The sequence below is a fragment of the Podarcis liolepis genome, assembly GCF_965112155.1.
Source record: "Podarcis liolepis genome assembly, chromosome: 3".
NCBI lineage: Eukaryota > Metazoa > Chordata > Lepidosauria > Squamata > Lacertidae > Podarcis > Podarcis liolepis.
The window spans coordinates 52,303,310-52,322,583 of NC_139557.1; the positions used below are offsets into that span (position 1 = coordinate 52,303,310).

Consider the following 19,274-nt stretch of genomic DNA (forward strand, 5'->3'; position numbering starts at 1 on the left):
GAACACAATGCCCAATCTCCACTGACCAATTAATAAGTTCCACTGCTGTATATGGGTTGATGCCACACTCAAGTGGCAGTCATTGTATCAGCATTTTGTCTAATTTATGTGTTGAATCATGTGCTATTATTCATCAAGCTATGCATTTCCTATCTGTAAGAGATGAGTTTTGTAGTAATTATCCAGACAAGATTGAGTCTTTGTTCATGTTCCCATAGTAACTAGACCAAGGATTTTAAAAGTACAAGGCAGAGAGCTGAGAGTGAATAAAGCGTGTGGAACCATTGCAGACTTCACATTTGAAGAGCTGTGTGACAGAGTGAGTACCCAGTCAAGCCTAGATCAGTTGGGCTTTTCAGGCTCCCCCCCCCTCTTTTTTATTATATTATCCCAGCTCCAAACAAGCTTTGAGATATCCTTTGAACCTACAACAACAAGAATAACAAGAAAACTTGAATTCTAGAGTTGAAAAGTAAAACTGAAAGGGTGAAAAAAAGCATAGCACAATCAGTTTCTCTTGAAAGTGATCTCTATGATAAGCAATTTAAATGTGTGAATAAAATTCTGGAACTTGCTAAGGTACTAGTGTCCAAAAGAAATTCACATCTAGATGACAGTTGTTAAATGCTGATCACTTAGGTAAGGAGCACAAAGAATAAAAACTTCCTTTCAGAAGCAGACCAAAGGTCCATCTATCACATGTCTCCAATGGTGAATTACATTTGATCTATCCTAGCTGTTTTCACTTACTTCCAGTGAGACAAAAGATAAGACTTCCATCTAAATACCTTTTCAGCCAAGGATTCACATGCTGCCCTTTGAATTACTACTCCATGGTGACTTTCTGTGAGACCCTAGAGAATATTCTTTAAGAAAATACCCATCTGTACCTGTACTGAGAATGTAGGGCTGCCAGCCAGGTGGCTTACTAAAGAAGCCTGTTGCCTTGATCAAGGGCAAAAGCTGTTCAATGGTTGTCTTACCTACTGTGACTTTCTAGGTAAAGTATATTAAGATACTCTGATAGGTAGTTTTGTGTAATGTGGATACTAGAGTTCTATAATTGCATACAGTAAATATTCTAAAAAGGTTTACTTTTTTTAGAATGTAAAATGATCTCTAGAAATCTTATCTAATGGCATTGTATGACCAAAAGTGTCTAGCATTGTGTGTCTTAAGTGTTAGCCTTGTTGGGCCTTTTTCTGAGTACTCAGAATTGCAGCTCATGAGGAGAGCAGTTGTATAGTCAGGAAACTGCCCCTCTGCAGACATGCCCCCAATATATAGGTCATATTGGAGGTGGTGTGTGACTCAGGAATCCATGTAGGGCTGATTTGTACAGCCCAGACCTCCTACCTCAAACAGTTAATGGCTGTTATGGGACAAATAGGGCTTCTACAATAAGGACAGGCGCCACTTAAACTGGAGGGGAAACAGATTGCTGGCACATCAAAAAAGTGGCAGAGTAGTTTTGAAACCAATCATTGAGGAAAAGTAGATAGGAACTAAAGAGCACCTGGTTAGGGTGAAAATGAGAGTGTTGCATATGGGAGTGGAGCAGAATTAGGCAATGAAAGTGTAAGGGTACATGATAACCATTTAGTGTGGTAGGGGGAAATTTGGAGAGCGACATCACATATAGATGGTCATACTCTTCCACAAGAAGTCTGTGAGCCAAAATGGGCAAGCTAGAGTGTCCTTCAAAACCAAAGGAGAGCATAGATATAGTAGCCAATGTGGAATGGAAAGAACCAGTGAGATACAGTTATCTTTTCGGTACTAATATTCTATGAAGCAAAGGCTTGACAGCCATATGTCAGGAGTGCTCTGATGGTGTTTCTTGGCAGGGGGTTGGACTCGATGGCCCTTGTGGTCTCTTCCAACTCTATGATTCTATGATTCTATGAAAGGGAAGGGCATATGAGAATGGTGTAACTATATGTGAAAGAGAACATAAAATCAAAGAAACTTGACATCTCCAAAGGAACAGGCTTTTTCACAGGAAGTGGGATGATAATGCATATCCCAAAGTAATAGAATTGGGGATATATTATTACCCCCTCAGCAGAATGCCCAGGCGGATCTTGAGATGGACAATGCAATCAATTAGGCATCTAAAAGGATAAAGTGTTGTTGTAATGAGTGTCTTAAATTACTCTGACATCGGCTGTGGGTAGATTCATGTTCTGGTCACAACACAAACGTAAAAATAATAATAATTGGTTGTTGTTTAGTTGTTTAGTCGTGTCCGACTCTTCATGACCCCATGGACCAGAGCACATATAAAAGAAATCTAGAAAACCCTAACTCACTCTGCCCTAAGACAGCTGGTGATGGAATTGATGTGAAGGGAGTTTCAAGTGATGCCCAGGACCAGATGGAAGGCAGGAAATGTGCAGCTGAACTGATGGGGAACAGTGATCATAGTGCTATCAAATTTAACATATGGACAATTGCCAGAGAAGTCCAACATGATTGCACTTGACTTCAGAAGCAGGGGGGAAATGAGGTAGAGCTGCGTTGGTGAAACCAGCCACCTTCTGAGTCTCTCCCCCCTCACAGTCCTTCCTCTGGAAACAGCTCCCTTATAAAGGCTCCTAGGGCTGGAGGGTGGGGCAAGGCAGGTGGAAAAAACCATTAGCTGCTCGATATTGTATCATTGGGGAAAGTGCGGAAAAGGGCTACCAGAATTATCACTGAGTTGGAACAACTCTACCATGATGAAAAGTTATAATCTTTTGGGATTTCAGCTGAGAAAAAAAGCCAAGTAAGAAGGAGGGACTCCTGTTTAATTCTTTGGCCATTGGCCTGTAGGACCCCTCAGGACTAATAATAATAATGCCATTAACTCATGCTAACTTAGAGTGTAACTTTGGGTCAGCACAAAAAACAAATGCTCTTCTAGGAAATGGGTTGGTGCAAGGTCATTTTCCTTGGTCAGACAAGTAGGCAATGAACCATGATTGTTGCCTTTTGTGGTAAAATAATAAAATGGAAATGTAAGAGTTTAGTCCTATGCATTTGCATTCAGAGATGATTACAACCACATTCAGTGGGGCTGGCTTCTTAGTTAGTGCAATTAGGATTACATGCTAAATTCTAAACATTACAAAATTATTTTTAACAACAATTCAAGCCCCAGAAATGTTCAGATGGCAGTATTTAAAACTGAAGAAGATGAACTCTACATACAGATTGTGAAAATGAGTTGGTAGTTATTTATAGTCTGAACACACACTCATAAAAGTCTAATTAACTTTGAAATGGAAATATGGTGTTTCTTTCATTCCTAGGTCATTCAAGGCCAGCCCTACCTTCATGCATGACCACCCACTTGATTTAGACATAGTGGTTGAATCATGCCCCAACACCCCCACACCCCCACATGGATTAGTCCATATGCATTAGACTGCAACATAGAATAAATCTTGTAGGTTTCATATTTGCAGTTACATATACTTGTGGCACTCAGAGCTTTAAACAGTGACAAATCTCAGCGGACTGATTTGCACATAATGATTTAGCACCATGTGCATGATCTGGAAGGAGCCTGAACATTGCCTTGGGTTTGGGTGCTCCCCTCTCCTCTCCACATAAGGAAGGAAAGGACCTAGGCAGTGTCTCCTTTCAGTTTCAGATAATACTGGTGTAGCTTTATGTACAGACCTGATTTTGTGCTTTAAAAGACAGTTAAACAAGCCAGCTTCATAATCCATGGTTTGAAGTTGGCTTGTTAGAAACTTAGCACAGAGTTTCTTCTAAATGACAAAATCTGGTTCCTTTGTCACTGTCAGGATTTGTGGAATGTAAATCATACAACAGGGTCAGGAGTGTGCAAATCTGAGCTTTGATTTTATTGCAGCTCATGCACATTGCACTAAACCATTGCTTAGTACAGAGGTTGTCAATCTAGAGAACACCTCCTTCTGTGCGTGGTGCACATGGGATCTATGTGTGAGAGTGGGAGGGTGAATATGTTTGGTCTGTGAGGTTGTATGTGTGATTGATTGATTGATTGATTGATTGATTGAGTGAGTGAGAGAGATGTATGTTTGTCTGAGGTCTGTATGTGTGCAGTGAGTGTATTGCATGTGCATGAGAAAGTGAATATTATTTAGCCACCTTGTATGGTTTCCCTGGTACTGAAGAATGCCCCCTATTAGACAGCAACAGCATCAGTGTGTGAAAGAAAGAGAAATCAATATTGTGTGATCTCCACAGGACCAGTCAGACATGTCTGACTTCCCTTGACCAACTGAGGTTGTCTGGAGCAGAGGGTGGAGCGGGGAAGCAACAATGACTGTACTTTCTTTAATTCTGTGTTATGCCATATCCCATGGCAATCTTTTTCTCCCCATGCCATGCCCCAAAGGCAGCTGTTTCGTGGCTGGTGCCCACAGTGCTATTTCAATATTCAAAAGTGTGCCACACTCCCAAACAGGTTGGCGACCTGTCTCAATGTTACATACAAACTACAGAGTGCTGTGAGTTCTTTGTAAGTCTAATTTATATATGTGTCAACATATTGGCCTGCTATGGGAGGAAGGGTAGCATCTTGGCCAGGGAGGGCGGGGTATAAATAAAAAATGTTGTTGTTATTATTATTATTATTATTATTATTATTATTATTATTATCATCATCATCATCATTATTATTATTATCATTATCATTATTAATTGAATGAATAACAACAACAGCATACCCAGAATGTATCAAGCTCAAATAATAAGCAAGTATCATGTGCAGATTTTTATGTATATTATTTCACAGCCTCTGTGTTGGTCTTAAGTTCTAGACATTGCATAGCAAATGGAAGAAGGTCCACTGCATCACGTAGAACAATTGTTTTCATTACACAGTTGCTTTTTATAGATGGCCCTGACTGTATAGCACACAGAAAGTTGTTTCACTCGTCTCTTCCCACCATCCACCTGTTTCATCCATTCAACCTTGTTTCAGAATCTAGCATCTGTGTATAATGTAAATTAATACTGACCAGAAAGGTAGGTGCAGCATAAATCTTATCTTTAATATCTCCATGTTATCTATATTTCTTCAAGCTTCTTTGAAAGAAAAACTTTCAGCCATGATTATGCATAGCAAATACTGCCCTCTGATGGCAATACTAACTTTTTAATGTGATTAAGGCTGTGTGCAGATGGTTCTTTCTCTGCAGCAACGGTGAACTTCCTGATCCACTATTAGTAACTTGATAGTGGTATAGACATAATGGAGACACTCTCTAGGGGCAAAAACCTGGTCACTCACTCTTCAAAATTCTTAGCAGCATCTTTTGGCAGTCAATGTCAGTCCTAAGGATAACTTGCACTTTTTTAGTTTAAGAGCTACATGGGCACCTATATTTATATGCACCCATCATTTGACGTACCAAAATATTTAATTTTTTAAAAAAATCAGTCCAAAAGTGTGGTAACCATGAAGGCAAGGGGATAGTTACTTTTATTGGACACTACTCAATAGCTGCCAACACCACACACACCAAAACCTAGAGAGAGAGAGCACAAGAGTTGCCCCCCCCTTTAACTCTGCTTTTTTAAAAAGTTTGTTTCCTTTTTGAGGAGATCCTTGATTGAAGAACTGAGGTTGTTTTGTCTAGGGAAGACTGGCTCTAAGTAACGCAACTGCAGCCATTTGTAATTCTGCACGTGTCCACAATTGTGTGGAGAAGGTAGCAAAGATATCACCCCTTTCATGAATACAGCCACGGTCTCTAAGCAGTGATTTCTACAATTGCAGGAGTCCTTCATCAGCTGCCACAATCATGGAAATGATTCTATCACAGCAGTTGTATCGTCTGCCAGGTTAGGTCACTTATGAACATTCTTCATGTAAGGGATGATGCTGGGATGGTTACATATCATCCCTTAGCATGTTAAGACTGAAAGTACTTGTTAATGACCAATTACAACCTACAGTACATAAAATGGAAGAGCCCACAAAAAGTACAAACAACACAGACCCAAAAGGTAATTTCTCTTAAATAACATAGAAAGAAGGAAATTGCAATAGGTAGATTCCAGAGCTTGACTTTCTTTTCTGCTTCCTATTTATGTGGTTTTTTGTATTTCTAGTAACAAAAATAAAAACCTCACCTCAGAGCAAAGGGCTGTTGCTTTGGTTTTTTTTTTCTTCAGAAGCAAAAAAAAAGGTCAAAGCCATCCCCTTTGTTATGAAGTTGTGACATTCCCTCATCACAGAGGTGCATCTGGCACCTTCACTATACAGCTTTTGGTGAATGGGGAAGATGTACGGTACCTCTTTACCCTGGCTTTTGGTACCTGAGATGTGTGGGACCTACCCTTAACTCCTGTGACTGCAATACGGTTTACCTGCTTTAAATACTGAATTTTAATACTGGGACCTGCTGCTGAAGGGGGGTAATAAATTTAATGATAATAATAATTAATAGAAAAATAAGGAAAATGGAGTGATTTGTTAGAGCATTACAATATATAGACAGTTATTAAAATAACTTGAGCTAATGGTAGCAGAACACTTGTTAACTTGGTAGTGAAATGGAAAAAGAGTGAAGTGGACAGCTCAGTCAAGCAGACTAAAGTAGATTAACAGCTTGGTGGGCTTGAATTGGCATGAATGTGGTTTGAGTGAGTGTGACATCAATGAAATCCTACTTCCCAGTATTAAGAATTAGTAATAGAAATCCACAGTGGTTGGTCTTCATTATCCATCTTTTACATGGCAGCAACAAGGTAGAAAGCCAAGTCATTAATCACAGACGTTGATATTAAGATAACTGTAGACACACTACAGACTTAAAGGAGTTTCCCATGAAGTCCTAGAACTATCTGAAAATTGTTTAGAGTCCTGCAGAAAGGGTCGGGAGTGCAGCTGAGATTGAGCTAGCAATAGGGAAAACACCACTGTCCGCAGAGTGGGTTTTGGTGGTCCCATCTGGTTAAAACAGAATCAGAACATTTGTTTACTACAACAGGTATGTTCATAAATAAATAAGTAAAATTAGATGTGGCTGAAGGTGTCATTGTGAGAATGAGGAATTGTACCAGGTAATCTTATTTGAAGCTTGAAGTGGAATAACATGCCCAAATATGGCACTAGCTGAAGTGCCATTGAGTATTCAAATTAAGCAAATCAGTTCTTCCTAGGGCAAGTTATGCAGTTTCAGAATAATTATTTCTTTAAAGCTAGGTATTGTATCGAGGCTGCTGTTGACTGATACAGAAGCAGTAAGCTCTTCAGAAAGGTGACATTTCATAATAAATTATACGAACATAGACTTTTAGTATTTACATGCTAATCAGTCAATCGTACAAAGGAAGACCTTGGACTCCAGATAGATTTCAGTAACTTGTCTTGCTCATTCCACAAAATTAAAGCATTTCCCAATAAATGTAACTGAAAGAGGAACAAACTTCAGGAGGTGCATAGGAAGCTGCCTTATATGAGGTCCGGCCATTGGTCCATTTAGCTCAGTACTGTCTTCACTGATTGGCAGCAGCTCGCCAGGATTTCAGGCAGGGGTCTTTCCCAGCCCTTCCCTGGACATGTCAGTGTTGAAACTGGGACCTTCTGCATGCAAAAGAGATGCTCTACCACTAATCGGTGGATCTTCCCTAACCAGAAACTGGATTTATATAGGTCATTAGCTAGTTAATAAGCATTTGTTCAATGGGTTCGTTGCACAATGGCTCAGAAGTTGTGCATGGCAGGGAGTCGGAGTCAGTGGCCAGACGCAAAAGCAGGAAGGGCTCCTGCAGCTTTAATAATTACGTAGAAGAGGGTATGTCGTACATTGTGTGCTAATCTATACCTGGTGCAATTCCCACTTCTACACAACTATTACAGGTGTAGCAGCCCTGTCCTCTCTTGCACTTGACCACCGTGCTTAGTAAGAGAACTGAAGATTTGCATGCAGGAGACCCCATGCTCAATTCTTGGCGCCCCTGCTTAAAAAGGGCTCTGCCAGCATGACTGGGAAGGGGGCCCAGCTGAGGTCTTGCAGACGGTACTGAGCTAATTGGACCCTCAATCTGACTTGCTATAAAGCAGCTCCACCTGTTCATAGGATCTCACTGGACTTCACCGAATTTCTGGCAGTGTTCCCCCTGCCAGGTTTAAAGAATACTGGCATGACACAAGGCACCTGGGTTTGTGTGATATTTAGTGGCTTGTATTTCTTCCTTTGGAACTCTTGGCTTATTCATTGGCTTGTAGAGGTTCTCTCCTTGTTAAGAGTCCCAGCATAAAGAAATCACATTGCTTGTGAGGCTACTCGGGATCCATTGCCAGGACCATGCTTTCAGTGCCCAATTCTGTATCTCCTCAGCAGATGTGCCCAACACCCTCACAATGCCTTCAAGGGAACAGCAGCTGTATGGTGGGCAGCTGGCAAAGCTGGAGTAATGCTTTTGAGAAGCTTTTATGGCAGGGCACATGTTTTTGTGTGTGGAGGGTCTAATTCAGTGGCGCAGCTTGTTCCCTCCCCCCCCCCAAAAAAAGGGAGGAAAACTCCTCTGTCACAGGGCTCCTGCTCCTCTGTAGAAAGGCAAGTTGCGTAATAACAGTGTACAATACATGGGAACAGAACTTTGTTTCAAAACAATGTTGGGTAAAGACTTGGCTTTTTCATTTCATTTATTTTACAACATTTTTATATCGCCTAATAACATTCTCAGGGCAGCAAACAATACAGTTTGCTAGTCCATGACCATAATAACCACCACCACCATCAAACTTATAATCACTTAAAATATTAATCATTAAGTGGTATATAAATGTCTTAAATAAATAATAATAAATTGTTCATTAGAAATAGTAGAGATAATACCACCAGCAGTCAGCCCTATAAAACAGCACTGCAAAGCACTGAAATATTATTTTTACATATCACAGGAAAATAAAAAGTTTTCCAACTAGCATTGAAAGGGCCATAAACGTGAGTGCCCATCAAGACTCTCCTGGCAGGGCATTCTTTATGTTTCAGGGGTTTCCCTGCATTCCAAACATGGAAGAGTGTTTTTTGTTTTAATCTCCTGAAACCAGAAATAAAACCTAAGCACTTGGTTTGCTTTTTTAATCTTAGGTATCCAGGGCCATTTAATTCATTCTCAAATGTGTGGTGTACTAAATGATCCATGAACCATCTTTTATCTTTTATGTTGTGGCTGCTTTTTTAATTCATAGGAATTTAGTTAAACCAATCTGGTATTAGACTGGATGATGTCAGGAACATATCTACTACTGTTGGAATTTTCAGACTAATTCATATAGCCTATTTCTGTAACGTGTGCATTCCTGCATGAATTCTCTGCAGCTGTAGTTAGAGCTTGAGTATGTGATTTATTTAGGGCTTGTTCACACATCTGGGTTTATTGCATTGTGCTTATATTCCTTTTGCTTGAGTCTGAGTTAGAATGCTTCAAGAAAGTGGAAGACTTGATGGCAAACTAGATGTGATGTTAAATGTGTGAATGCATTTGTGTCCATGGACTGCTGCCCCCCCAGATCAAGTAAAACAATAGAATTACTTAACTGACCAATCATGTTGGTTCTGCCCCCCCCCAACAAAAATCCTAGCTACGTCCATGCTTGTCTTTTAAAAAACGTACATTCAGTGCAGCAGCTGCAAGAGGGGATCAAGATCAGGACTATGGCATATGAGGAGGGAGAGTTTTACCCTCCTACCATGTCACAATCCTGCTAAAACTCCCTTCTCTCTGATGCTGTTATTTACCGCAGGAGGGAAGCTGCCAGTTGCACCAATGGTAGCCTTCCTCCCAGAGGCTCTGGGAGGGGGAAATTGTATCTGCTTGGACCACAGCATGGGAGGTAAATGCTAAATCTTCCTTGCTGTGCAACACATTTCCAATCCTAACCCCTTCACTGTGGGTATTAATTTCATAGTTGAAAATAGACTTATTAAATGATTAATACAGTCTGCAACCTACAGTGGTGCCCTGCAAGACGAATGCCTCGCAAGACGAAAAACTCGCTAGACGAAAGGGTTTTGCGGTTTTTGAGCTGCTTCGCAAGACGAATTTCCTTATGGGCTTGTTTCGCAAGACGAAAACGTCTTGCGTTTTTTGCAAGTTTGTTTCCTTTTTCTTAACACCCTTAATACAGTTGTGATTTGACTTCGAGGAGAAACTCATAGAACGTGGTGTGGTAGCCTTTTTTGAGGTTTTTGGCGATTTTTGAAGCTTTTCCAAAACTTTTCCGAGACCGTGCTTCGCAAGACGAAAAATTCGCTAGACGAAAAAACTCGCAGAATGAATTAATTTCGTCTTGCGAGGCACCACTGTATTTGGTTTTACCCTGAGGAAATTACTCCATTTTCTTTTAACTCTAACCTTAGCTTTAACATATGATGTGGGTGGGTGGTGGGGAGGCACCTGCTGTAGTTAATTAGTACAAAATTTACAAGGATACGTTCACAGAGTGCTGTTGTACTTAGATCCCGCTTTCCACAGGAATCTCTGGTCAGCCACTGCGAGAACAGGATACTGATCTAGATGGGCCATTGGCCTGATCCAGCACGTTCTTCTTATTTGCACTATAATTTTGGCAATACCCAAGCAAATTACTTTCTGATTTAATTTAGAGATCATAAAGCTAAGCTTAGCCACCAACTTTAGGAATCAATCTGTTACTATCATAGTCAACCTTCTCATCTAATGCAAAAAGAAAACAAAATAGGAGGGATCACACTGGTTTGCTTGAGATATGATGGTAGCATTTCAAAATATATATTGTGTTGGTCTGTTGGCTTTTCAATGGGTTACAGTTCCCATTTTCTGTTTCAGCCACTTGGAGCCAGTGATTACTTGGAAGTAGCTATGCATTTTGACCTAGTCTTTGTTCGTCACATACCTGAGTTTACAATGGCAAAAAGGACCCAAGCTCGCCGTTTCATTACTCTTGTTGATACTTTTTATGACAAGAAGGTAAGCGGTCAGTTGGTAAATTCTTACAAGATGAAAGCATCTTGAATTGCTCTGGAAATTATCAGTATAAGATTAATGGGTAATGCAAGTTAAATCTTCCTATTTTCTCTCATATTTGCCTGCTGCTTTGGGAAATTGGTTCCACATGAGATGACAGGGGTGAACGAGTTACAGGACAATTTAACCCAGATACAGTTTCGGTCATAGGTCCTCAACAGGTGGGAATTAAATTTGGTGTGATTTTAATTTGGTGTGTTTTTAATTTCCTGGAATCAAATGGCAATGCCAATCAATTTCATTAGGTGAGCCTGAGTTCCAGCGCTATAAAAGAAGAACGAAACATTCTCTCTTGTTTTCTCCAAACCAGGACACATAGATAAAACATTACTGCTCACCAAATCCTATCCCTGAAAATCTGCAACTCCAAGGTGGAGTTTAAGATAGCTTTAGATATTAGAAAATTGGTATATTCTGCCCCATGCCCCCCCCAACTCTCCTGAGTCAAATAATATCTTTCCAAGAGAAATGATCATGATTCTTTTTTCATGATTGGTAAAAAGTCACATCATGTTTTGCAAGCCAAACAATAGTTAAGTTGAAATTAGCCACAAAGTTTTGTTTGCTGCTATAATTCCAGGGTACAGATGTGCTTTGTTTTCATCTTATTTCACCTAGAGTCCCAGACATGATTCGTTATAAGTGAACAGACGAGTAAAGTGTTAATGGGTTTGCCCCAAAGTGATAATAATTTTAGAAGAAACAGCCACTCTTGGTTTTAGTCTGAGTTGTGGGACCTCTAATGAAATAGTAATGATAAATGCAGCACTTAGCTTGGATTTACAAAGGTTTCAATCATGGGAGCAAAATCAGCAGTATTAAAACAACTAAAAAAGGCTCTTTATATTTAAGCTGATGTTTTAAAAAGTGATGGAAGACATTAAGCTTCACCCTATGTGTGATTATAGCCACACACTTAAATATTTATGCAATCAGGAAATATCGATTGAGATTAAAAACCTTTTTCAAGAATGTCCTGGCAAAGAAATTCGCACAAAAAACCCACCTTTAGTTCAGCAAGATAGTTGGGACTTATCCAGACAATCTTATCTTTGTTTAGTAAATGACTTAGATGCAGCTCACTTTTTCTGGTGGATCCAGATGTCTTTTCTCAAAACTCCTGCATTTTCCTCACAGTCAAGCAACAATATTTTCTCACTGGACATTATGGTGAGCCACACACACAAGTATGTTATCTCACCTTGCCCATTGCAATTGTAAGTATTATTCTAAAAGTGTCACAAGCCCTGTTAGATACTGGCTGTATTTAAAACTGGGAGAGTGCTTGTTCTTTCTTCACTGGACAATTGCCCTATCATAGATACCAACAGTTTAAAATATACATTGGCACCTGCAGCTTGTGAAATGGCAGGCTGTGTACTAGAGGTTCTCAACTTTATCCTCTTTTAAAAAAGGATGCTAAAACTTAAAGGCTGACAACTAGCAACTCACATTAAATGTATTTTAGACCATAACCCCTATTGGCCCCAGGGGGAGTCTGCTCTAGCACTTGTAGAACAAACATCATGAAGCAAAATGCGCAGGTACCATTCCAGGAATTGTTTGGTGGCAAAGGAGCCTCCTCCTACCTTTCACTGTTTTTAGTCAGTGAGTAAAGTCACAGCTGTGATTGAGGAGTGCTATGGCAAAATTTAGAATTGCACACATCAAATACACCAAAATGACTTCAGAATTACTCCAGGCAGTGTAGAAGGAAATTCCTGGTTCACTTTGAAACTGTGTTTTGGTCTTCCTTGAAGTATGTGTGCATGGTTCTATATTGTTCTCTTGACGCAGAAAATGGTCCTTTTGAAGCTGACAAAAATTCCCTGGTAGAGAAGTGACAATTGTCTAGAAAGAGGAAAAAAGAAAAATACAAAACTGTAATGTTGTGGTGGCTAACTATAGTATTTCCACCCAAAAGCAAAAGGTAGTAGCAAAACTTATTCTTTCTAACACACAGGTTTCATGCCATGCCAAAAGATGTATTATTTTGTATTTAACATTTCAAAATTCCATGAGTTACACTTGGCTTTTCATATTTTCTGGTGATGCATCTATAAGCATTAACGTTGTTTCAAAAAATATAATGACAATAAATCACCAATTAAATTTGTCACAACTGAATTTAATTCATCTAACAAAGCATAACCAATTAGTGGCCTTATTTCAGTTCATTTCTGCCCTGCCTTCCATTGTGGCACAGAGTTTCTATATTGTTTTACTACAAAAGGAAAGTAGCTTATTGCATGATAATATTCAATGAGCATAAGTGTTTTAAATTGTGTGTGTGTGTGTGTGAGAGAGAGAGAGAGAGAGAGAGAGTGACTGTAAGCTAAATGCTGTACAAAACCAGTAGAAATAACTGCCCTAATGCTGGCTTACATTCTAACGAATAGTAGAAGAAAACAATGGCTTACATTTTGATGATATTAACTACATATAGGTTTTGATGGTAAGATGCTATACCCAATGACTATGTAAAAGAACTAAAGTTAGTGGTGATTGTGTTAGAATGGCTCATTTTTTATAAATGGGTTTATGGTTAGTGTTTGTGAAGTGAAGAAGGAATGATGGTACAGTACAAGCCACTTGCATTTTGCATTCTTATGGAGAGCTACTTATGCTTGGCAAAATCAGAAATCATTTCAGTTGTTGTCTATATCAAAATTGCTACTTACGCCATACAAAATGAAAACATGGTGGATTTTACAAAATTCAAATGGAGAAATAGGAGCCATATGTGATAGCACCTACAGCTTTTTCACTCTTCTCCAGGTGCGTATTGTTTGCTCTGCATCAGCACCACTCCAAAACATATTTATTCAAGAATCCCATGATGGTGGATTGGACGAAAGTAGGGTAATGATGGACGATTTGGGGTTGAGCCAGGTAAGCACTATGACCATTAGAGCCTTTGTTGCAGGAGAGCATAATTGGTTTTGGTCTGAGTGGTGGTGCTAGGGGGGCAGTGAGCAGCAAAAGCATTTAACCGGTCATTCTGTAGCTTTCTGGCAGGATCAACGTTGCACCTTTTCTCCTATTCCAACTTAAAGCAATGCTATTCATAAATGGTTTGAACCAATCCATTTTAGCGTAATTCTAGAGATACTTCTAATCTTTTACTCAGCATGTGTTAATATATTATTAGAAATATTGGGTCATGCTGCTGCTTTAATACATGTTCTTCAGATTTAGTGCAACTACATTTAGCTTTGTACATTGCACTTGTATCATCATCATCATCATCATCCCACCTTTTTCCTGGACTGGAACTCAAGGCGCCTTATTTTACTTGAGCCACCATGTTGGGAATCTGTTTATTGTCTAATAGGTGTGTTATAAGTGTCTATTTCACTCCAGGTTTACAAAGGAGTGAGCTGATAAATGCTGCTTCCCAAAACTGATTTGCACAGGATTTGTAATTAACTAACTTTTACTCAGAGTACACCCATTGGAATTGATGAGCCTAAGTTGTTGTTTAGTCATGTCCGACTCTTCGTGACCCCATGGACCAGAGCACGTTAGTCATGGTCATTAAGCAATTACTCTGAGTAATTGTTGGTTGAATACAACCAAGAATACAAGAATCTGTTGCTTGCATTTCTGCATTATAGATTATATTTCTGTTCTTACATTATATAGTTTATGAATACTAATACCTGACAGAAAGTTAAATCAGAAGTTAGAAGCCTCAAGTAATTTTATCTATGTCAAATAGTTTCTAGTGTTTATCCAGTAAAAATAGGTTTCCTAATAGGTACTCTTTTCTAATAATGTCTCCCTTTTATATCTTATAAAGAAATATGGTGGTTCTGAAAAGTAATTTAAGGGTTGCAGCTTCGTCCTCTTGTTGCTGATCTTTCAGTGTATGCTGTTAATGCACAGTAGACTCTCACAGTTTTCTATCTTAGTGCCATTCACCTTGGTGGGGGAAAGCATAATGTTTTCAGAATACGAGCCAACACACATTTTAAAAGCCTTGTCCTAGCATGTTATATACTTGAGAAAACTTGCTTTCATTTTAGTCCTGCTGTGAGAGGAAATTCAAAGAAAGTGAGAGGAATGTTTTGTGAACCCAGTCTGTTAACTCCTAACTGATAAGAATTAAAAAAAAAAACACATTACTGAATATATGTTAAACACAAGTGTCTCTGAAAGATCTCTATCATACAAAAATGTTGTACAAAACTGTGATGTGATGCACAAATGGGGGTAGGTGGGAATGGAAAGAGATTCATCCTCACGGTACATTGGCCCCTGCAGGGCCAGCTGTGTTATGGTGATATTTAAACCTAATATTTTGTTGTGGCTTTACCACTGGCAAAGGAAGATATGGGTTAATTGTTATCATAGAACAAGTGTGTGCTTTTCAATTAGCCTCTATATTTGGGGTGGAGAACCAGATGTTATTGAACTGCAACTTACAACATGTCCGACCACTGGCCATGCTGGCTGGGACTGAAGGGAGATGGAGTCCACCAACATCTGGAGGGCCATTGGTTCCCTATCCCTATGAGGGCATCAAACCTGCCACTGCAGACAGTAAAAAAAAAAAAGTTACATGGGCAATACTATTTTATTGCACAAAGACTGACACATGGAGTCATCCCAATAGCCTTTATCTGTGTAGACGAAAGGATGTGTGCCATTCAATGTAAGCAGTGTGTGTGTGTTTAACTATTATCAACCACAGAAAACAGTCCCAGTCCCTACTCTTGGAATAAATATTTTTAAAGCCTCTCAAACTTCTGTCTAACTGGAAAATATTTATGTGCATGTAATAAAGTGTGTGTTTTAGAGTTAGCTAGCTGAATTGTGCCTGTGTTTTACAAACATGTAACCCAGAGACCTGCAATACCACCCAAAAAATATTGCACAGAAGCACAGCCAAAAGCAGCAACTGCAAGGTGCTGCTCCCTGTATTCTTTTTTCAATATTTAAGAATAGTTTTGTTCCACAAAAGCATGATGGCAGAAGAAAGGGAGCTTGATTTGCATACAAACCTGGGGGGGTGAGGTGAGCGGACAGACTGTGACTATGTGGACTCAGGGCACACTGCAAGTTTGAGAAGTCTTTCATTTTCTGGTTTCTTTTTAATGCTTCCTGCATTTTAAAGAATTGTTCTTTGCTTCCATCTCTCTCTAGGATTCAGCTCAAGGACTTTCAATGTTCACGGGAGAGGAGGAGATTTTTGCCCTTCAGCGTGCCATCTCACGACTGACTGAAATGCAGACTGAGCAGTACTGGAAGGAGGGGGACAGGAGCAACCAACCACAGTTGCGAAAAGACTAGCAAAACACAAATAGTAGTTGTAAAGAAGAAGAGTGCTAACTCAATGCAAAATTATTTTTAACAGGCACACTGCCCAATTTTGCACTTTACTTCCTAAACATTTGCCTTTTTATTTGTTAACAAGGACAGGTTGCATGCTGGAATGCTGGTGGGAACAGTTTTATGCCTGTGTGTGGAAGTCCAGCCTAACATGAAATTTTTCCTGACCAAGAATCCAAATCTACAAATTATGTGGAAAGGAGTGGCACATACAGTTTATGGCCTGCATTTGTATATCATACTTGAAAAACTACACCTTGAACAAATGGTAGGTTCAAACCAGGCAAATTAAGTACATATTATTGCAACATATTAAGTACATATTATTGCATATTATTGTGGGTGCCTACCTCTAGTATTTCGGTTACAGATAACTGCACCTTCAGTACCCTTGAATTTATTTTTTTTTTAATGATTCTGGGCAGCAACTGAAAAAAATCAGTTTCTCATTTTACTAAGTACAAAATCACATAATTGCATCTTGGTAACTCTGCCATTCTAAATACATTTCTTATTTCTGCTTGCCTACTACCACGGTAGACCTATTTATTGTTATTCCATTGCCTATATGTGTGACCCCCCTGTCTCAAATTCTTCTGATAGGGAGGGTGCAAAGAGAAAATAAAAGTGGAATTATAGAACCAAGAGTAAAAAATGCCATTAACTGGATAAGTACCAAAGCAAAAGTGAACTCACTGTATAGGCAGACCAGATAGGACAATCTTACAAGATTTGAGGTGAACTTTGTACTAGTAGTGAAAATGGACTTTATAATGGAATTTGACTAAGTTGTCCTCCTTCCCTCCTGATGCTGAGGATTTTTTCAAGCAGCTATGTACAAGACAGTAAGTGCAAATCTACACCCACTCACCCACCACCACAATGCAGTGATCCTTCTACACCAGATAGCCACCATTGCCATATGTAACATTGGTGGATCATGCTCTTTCACTGAACAGCATAAGAGAAAGCAATGCAAACACAGAAACATCTCTTAGCAGTTCAACCACCCATCAGTCATGATATTGCTTTACTAATAAGACCGCCCACATTGTTCATTTAGGGAAGGTACCAGTCAATGAATGGTGTTGGTAGCATAACTCTTGGGTACCCAATGTACACCACAAACAATGCACAGTCTGGCATCCTCAAAGGCACACTTCCCAGTGCAGACCACCATGGTACAGTAAGCAGGAGCACCAAAACTTATGCATAGAAAGAGAAACCAACATTCCTTCCATAATACTTGCCCATGGGCTACTTGAGAAATAAAATCCACTACGAAAAAATACTTCTAGACAGGCAATACAAACAGTATAACCAAATTTGTTTGAAGGACACAAGTTGTTTTCAAGGTAGAAAGCTGTATGACAAGGGAAAGGAGAAAAGGGATTATATTGTGGGTGCTCTGCTAGCAAGAATGACATCTGCCACAAAAAGCGGTGGGGGGACGACTGAACTAGAAACCATCCTTCCCACCTCATAGACCTGTTTTCTATCCTCACAGCCACAGGAACAGAAAGACGTGTGATGAGGTCTTTGTCATCTTCCAGAGGCAAAGGTCACAATATAACTCCAACCATATTGACCAAGATTGACAAGGTTTTATATGGACACACATATAAAACACATAAACACACATTGTGTTGGTCCTGATCCTAAAGGCAACTGAGCTAAGTTACAGTACTTTTAGTAAACTTCATAAGTGGAAGATATTTCTGATAGCTTTATGAACGCAAAGGACTGTGCATTTGATGGTGAGAAATAAGTACATTTCCCCCCATCGTTGCCCCTCCATGCTGGATACAGCTATATCTGCTGTAGCAACTGCCTGCCATGCACGCTTAAGAAAAGGTTACCAATTCCACATTGTAGTAGCTTGATTCCCACGGATCACTGCTGGATTTGTTGTAGGCTGCCTCTTAGGCAATGGGGAATAACCTTGTTTCTTCACCTCTTGGAAGGTTTCCTGTAGAGAGCCAAGTGAGACACAGGGACAGTAATGAGTAATGGTTAGCAACTTCATCAATGTCTGTAGGCAACCAAACCAAACTGGAATATTTATTTTACTTCTTGAAAATTGTATACTACAAATACCTGCAAAAGCCCTTCCAAGATGCCAAAGGACAACGTGTAAGAAATAGTTGAATGTGGAAGATTATTGCCGTAATTGTAAAATCCATTTTATGTGTATAAGCCTTGCGGTACACAAAGTGTAAATAAAAATGTCAATTATATTTAAAGCCTACTACCAGCATCTAGTTGCAATATCATAATATTTCAAGGGAAAGGGTGTGGCAATTTAATATACTCCTCCTCCTCCTCTTCTCCCCATTAACCTCTATTCTGTGAACCCTCTGGAGCAGATTTTGAGGATGTGCTGTAAGGTGGAGAAGAGTTTCACTGTGCAGGTGGAAGTCTGCTGAACTCGTGGAATAGCGACATTGGATACAGCCCTAAGAAGTAAGCCCCACTGAATTTGCTTGCAGTCAACTGAATACAAATGCACAGGACTGAAATGTTAGCTATGATTTTGCCACAGAAGGCGACAACTATGCTGTCATATTATGGATATGTGTGCATATGCAAACCACCCAAAAGAATCAACCCCAAGTAAAGAATGAGCCCATAAATATCATCCATATTAAAATTGTCCAGGGGTTATTATTAAACACCAGGTATTATTTCAATTTATCAATGTTTCCATTAGAAAAGACTGGTGGTAACTTCCATTCCAATATACTAAAAATAGATGACAGCCTCTTGCTCTCACAGTGGATACCTATGGGAAACCCACAACCAAGGCCTGAGCCCAACAGCACTCTCCCTGCTTGTAATTCCCAGCAAGTGGTATTCAGAGGCACACTTGAAATAGCACATCCTGGCTAGAAGCCATTTAAAACCTTATCTTCCATGAACCTGTCTAATCCCCTTTAAAG

The 19,274-nt window shown here is 39.5% G+C and overlaps 1 protein-coding gene across 2 annotated transcripts in view; it reads left to right on the plus strand.

Moving 5' to 3' along the window:
* AFG1L (AFG1 like ATPase) overlaps positions 1-18,583 on the plus strand; it is a 57,907-nt gene extending 39,324 nt beyond the window's left edge. Inside the window, exons 10-13 of one of the 2 annotated variants that reach the window (XM_083497695.1) lie at positions 219-319; positions 10,804-10,944; positions 13,780-13,893; positions 16,150-18,583. In XM_083497695.1, the coding sequence (XP_083353821.1) occupies positions 219-319; positions 10,804-10,944; positions 13,780-13,893; positions 16,150-16,296 (503 nt within the window). In that variant the 3' untranslated portion in view covers positions 16,297-18,583. Of the gene's footprint in view, positions 1-218; positions 320-8,330; positions 8,489-10,803; positions 10,945-13,779; positions 13,894-16,149 lie in introns of those variants that run through there. The other variant, XM_083497696.1, reaches the window with a different exon arrangement.
* The last annotated feature ends 691 nt before the right edge of the window (positions 18,584-19,274 follow it).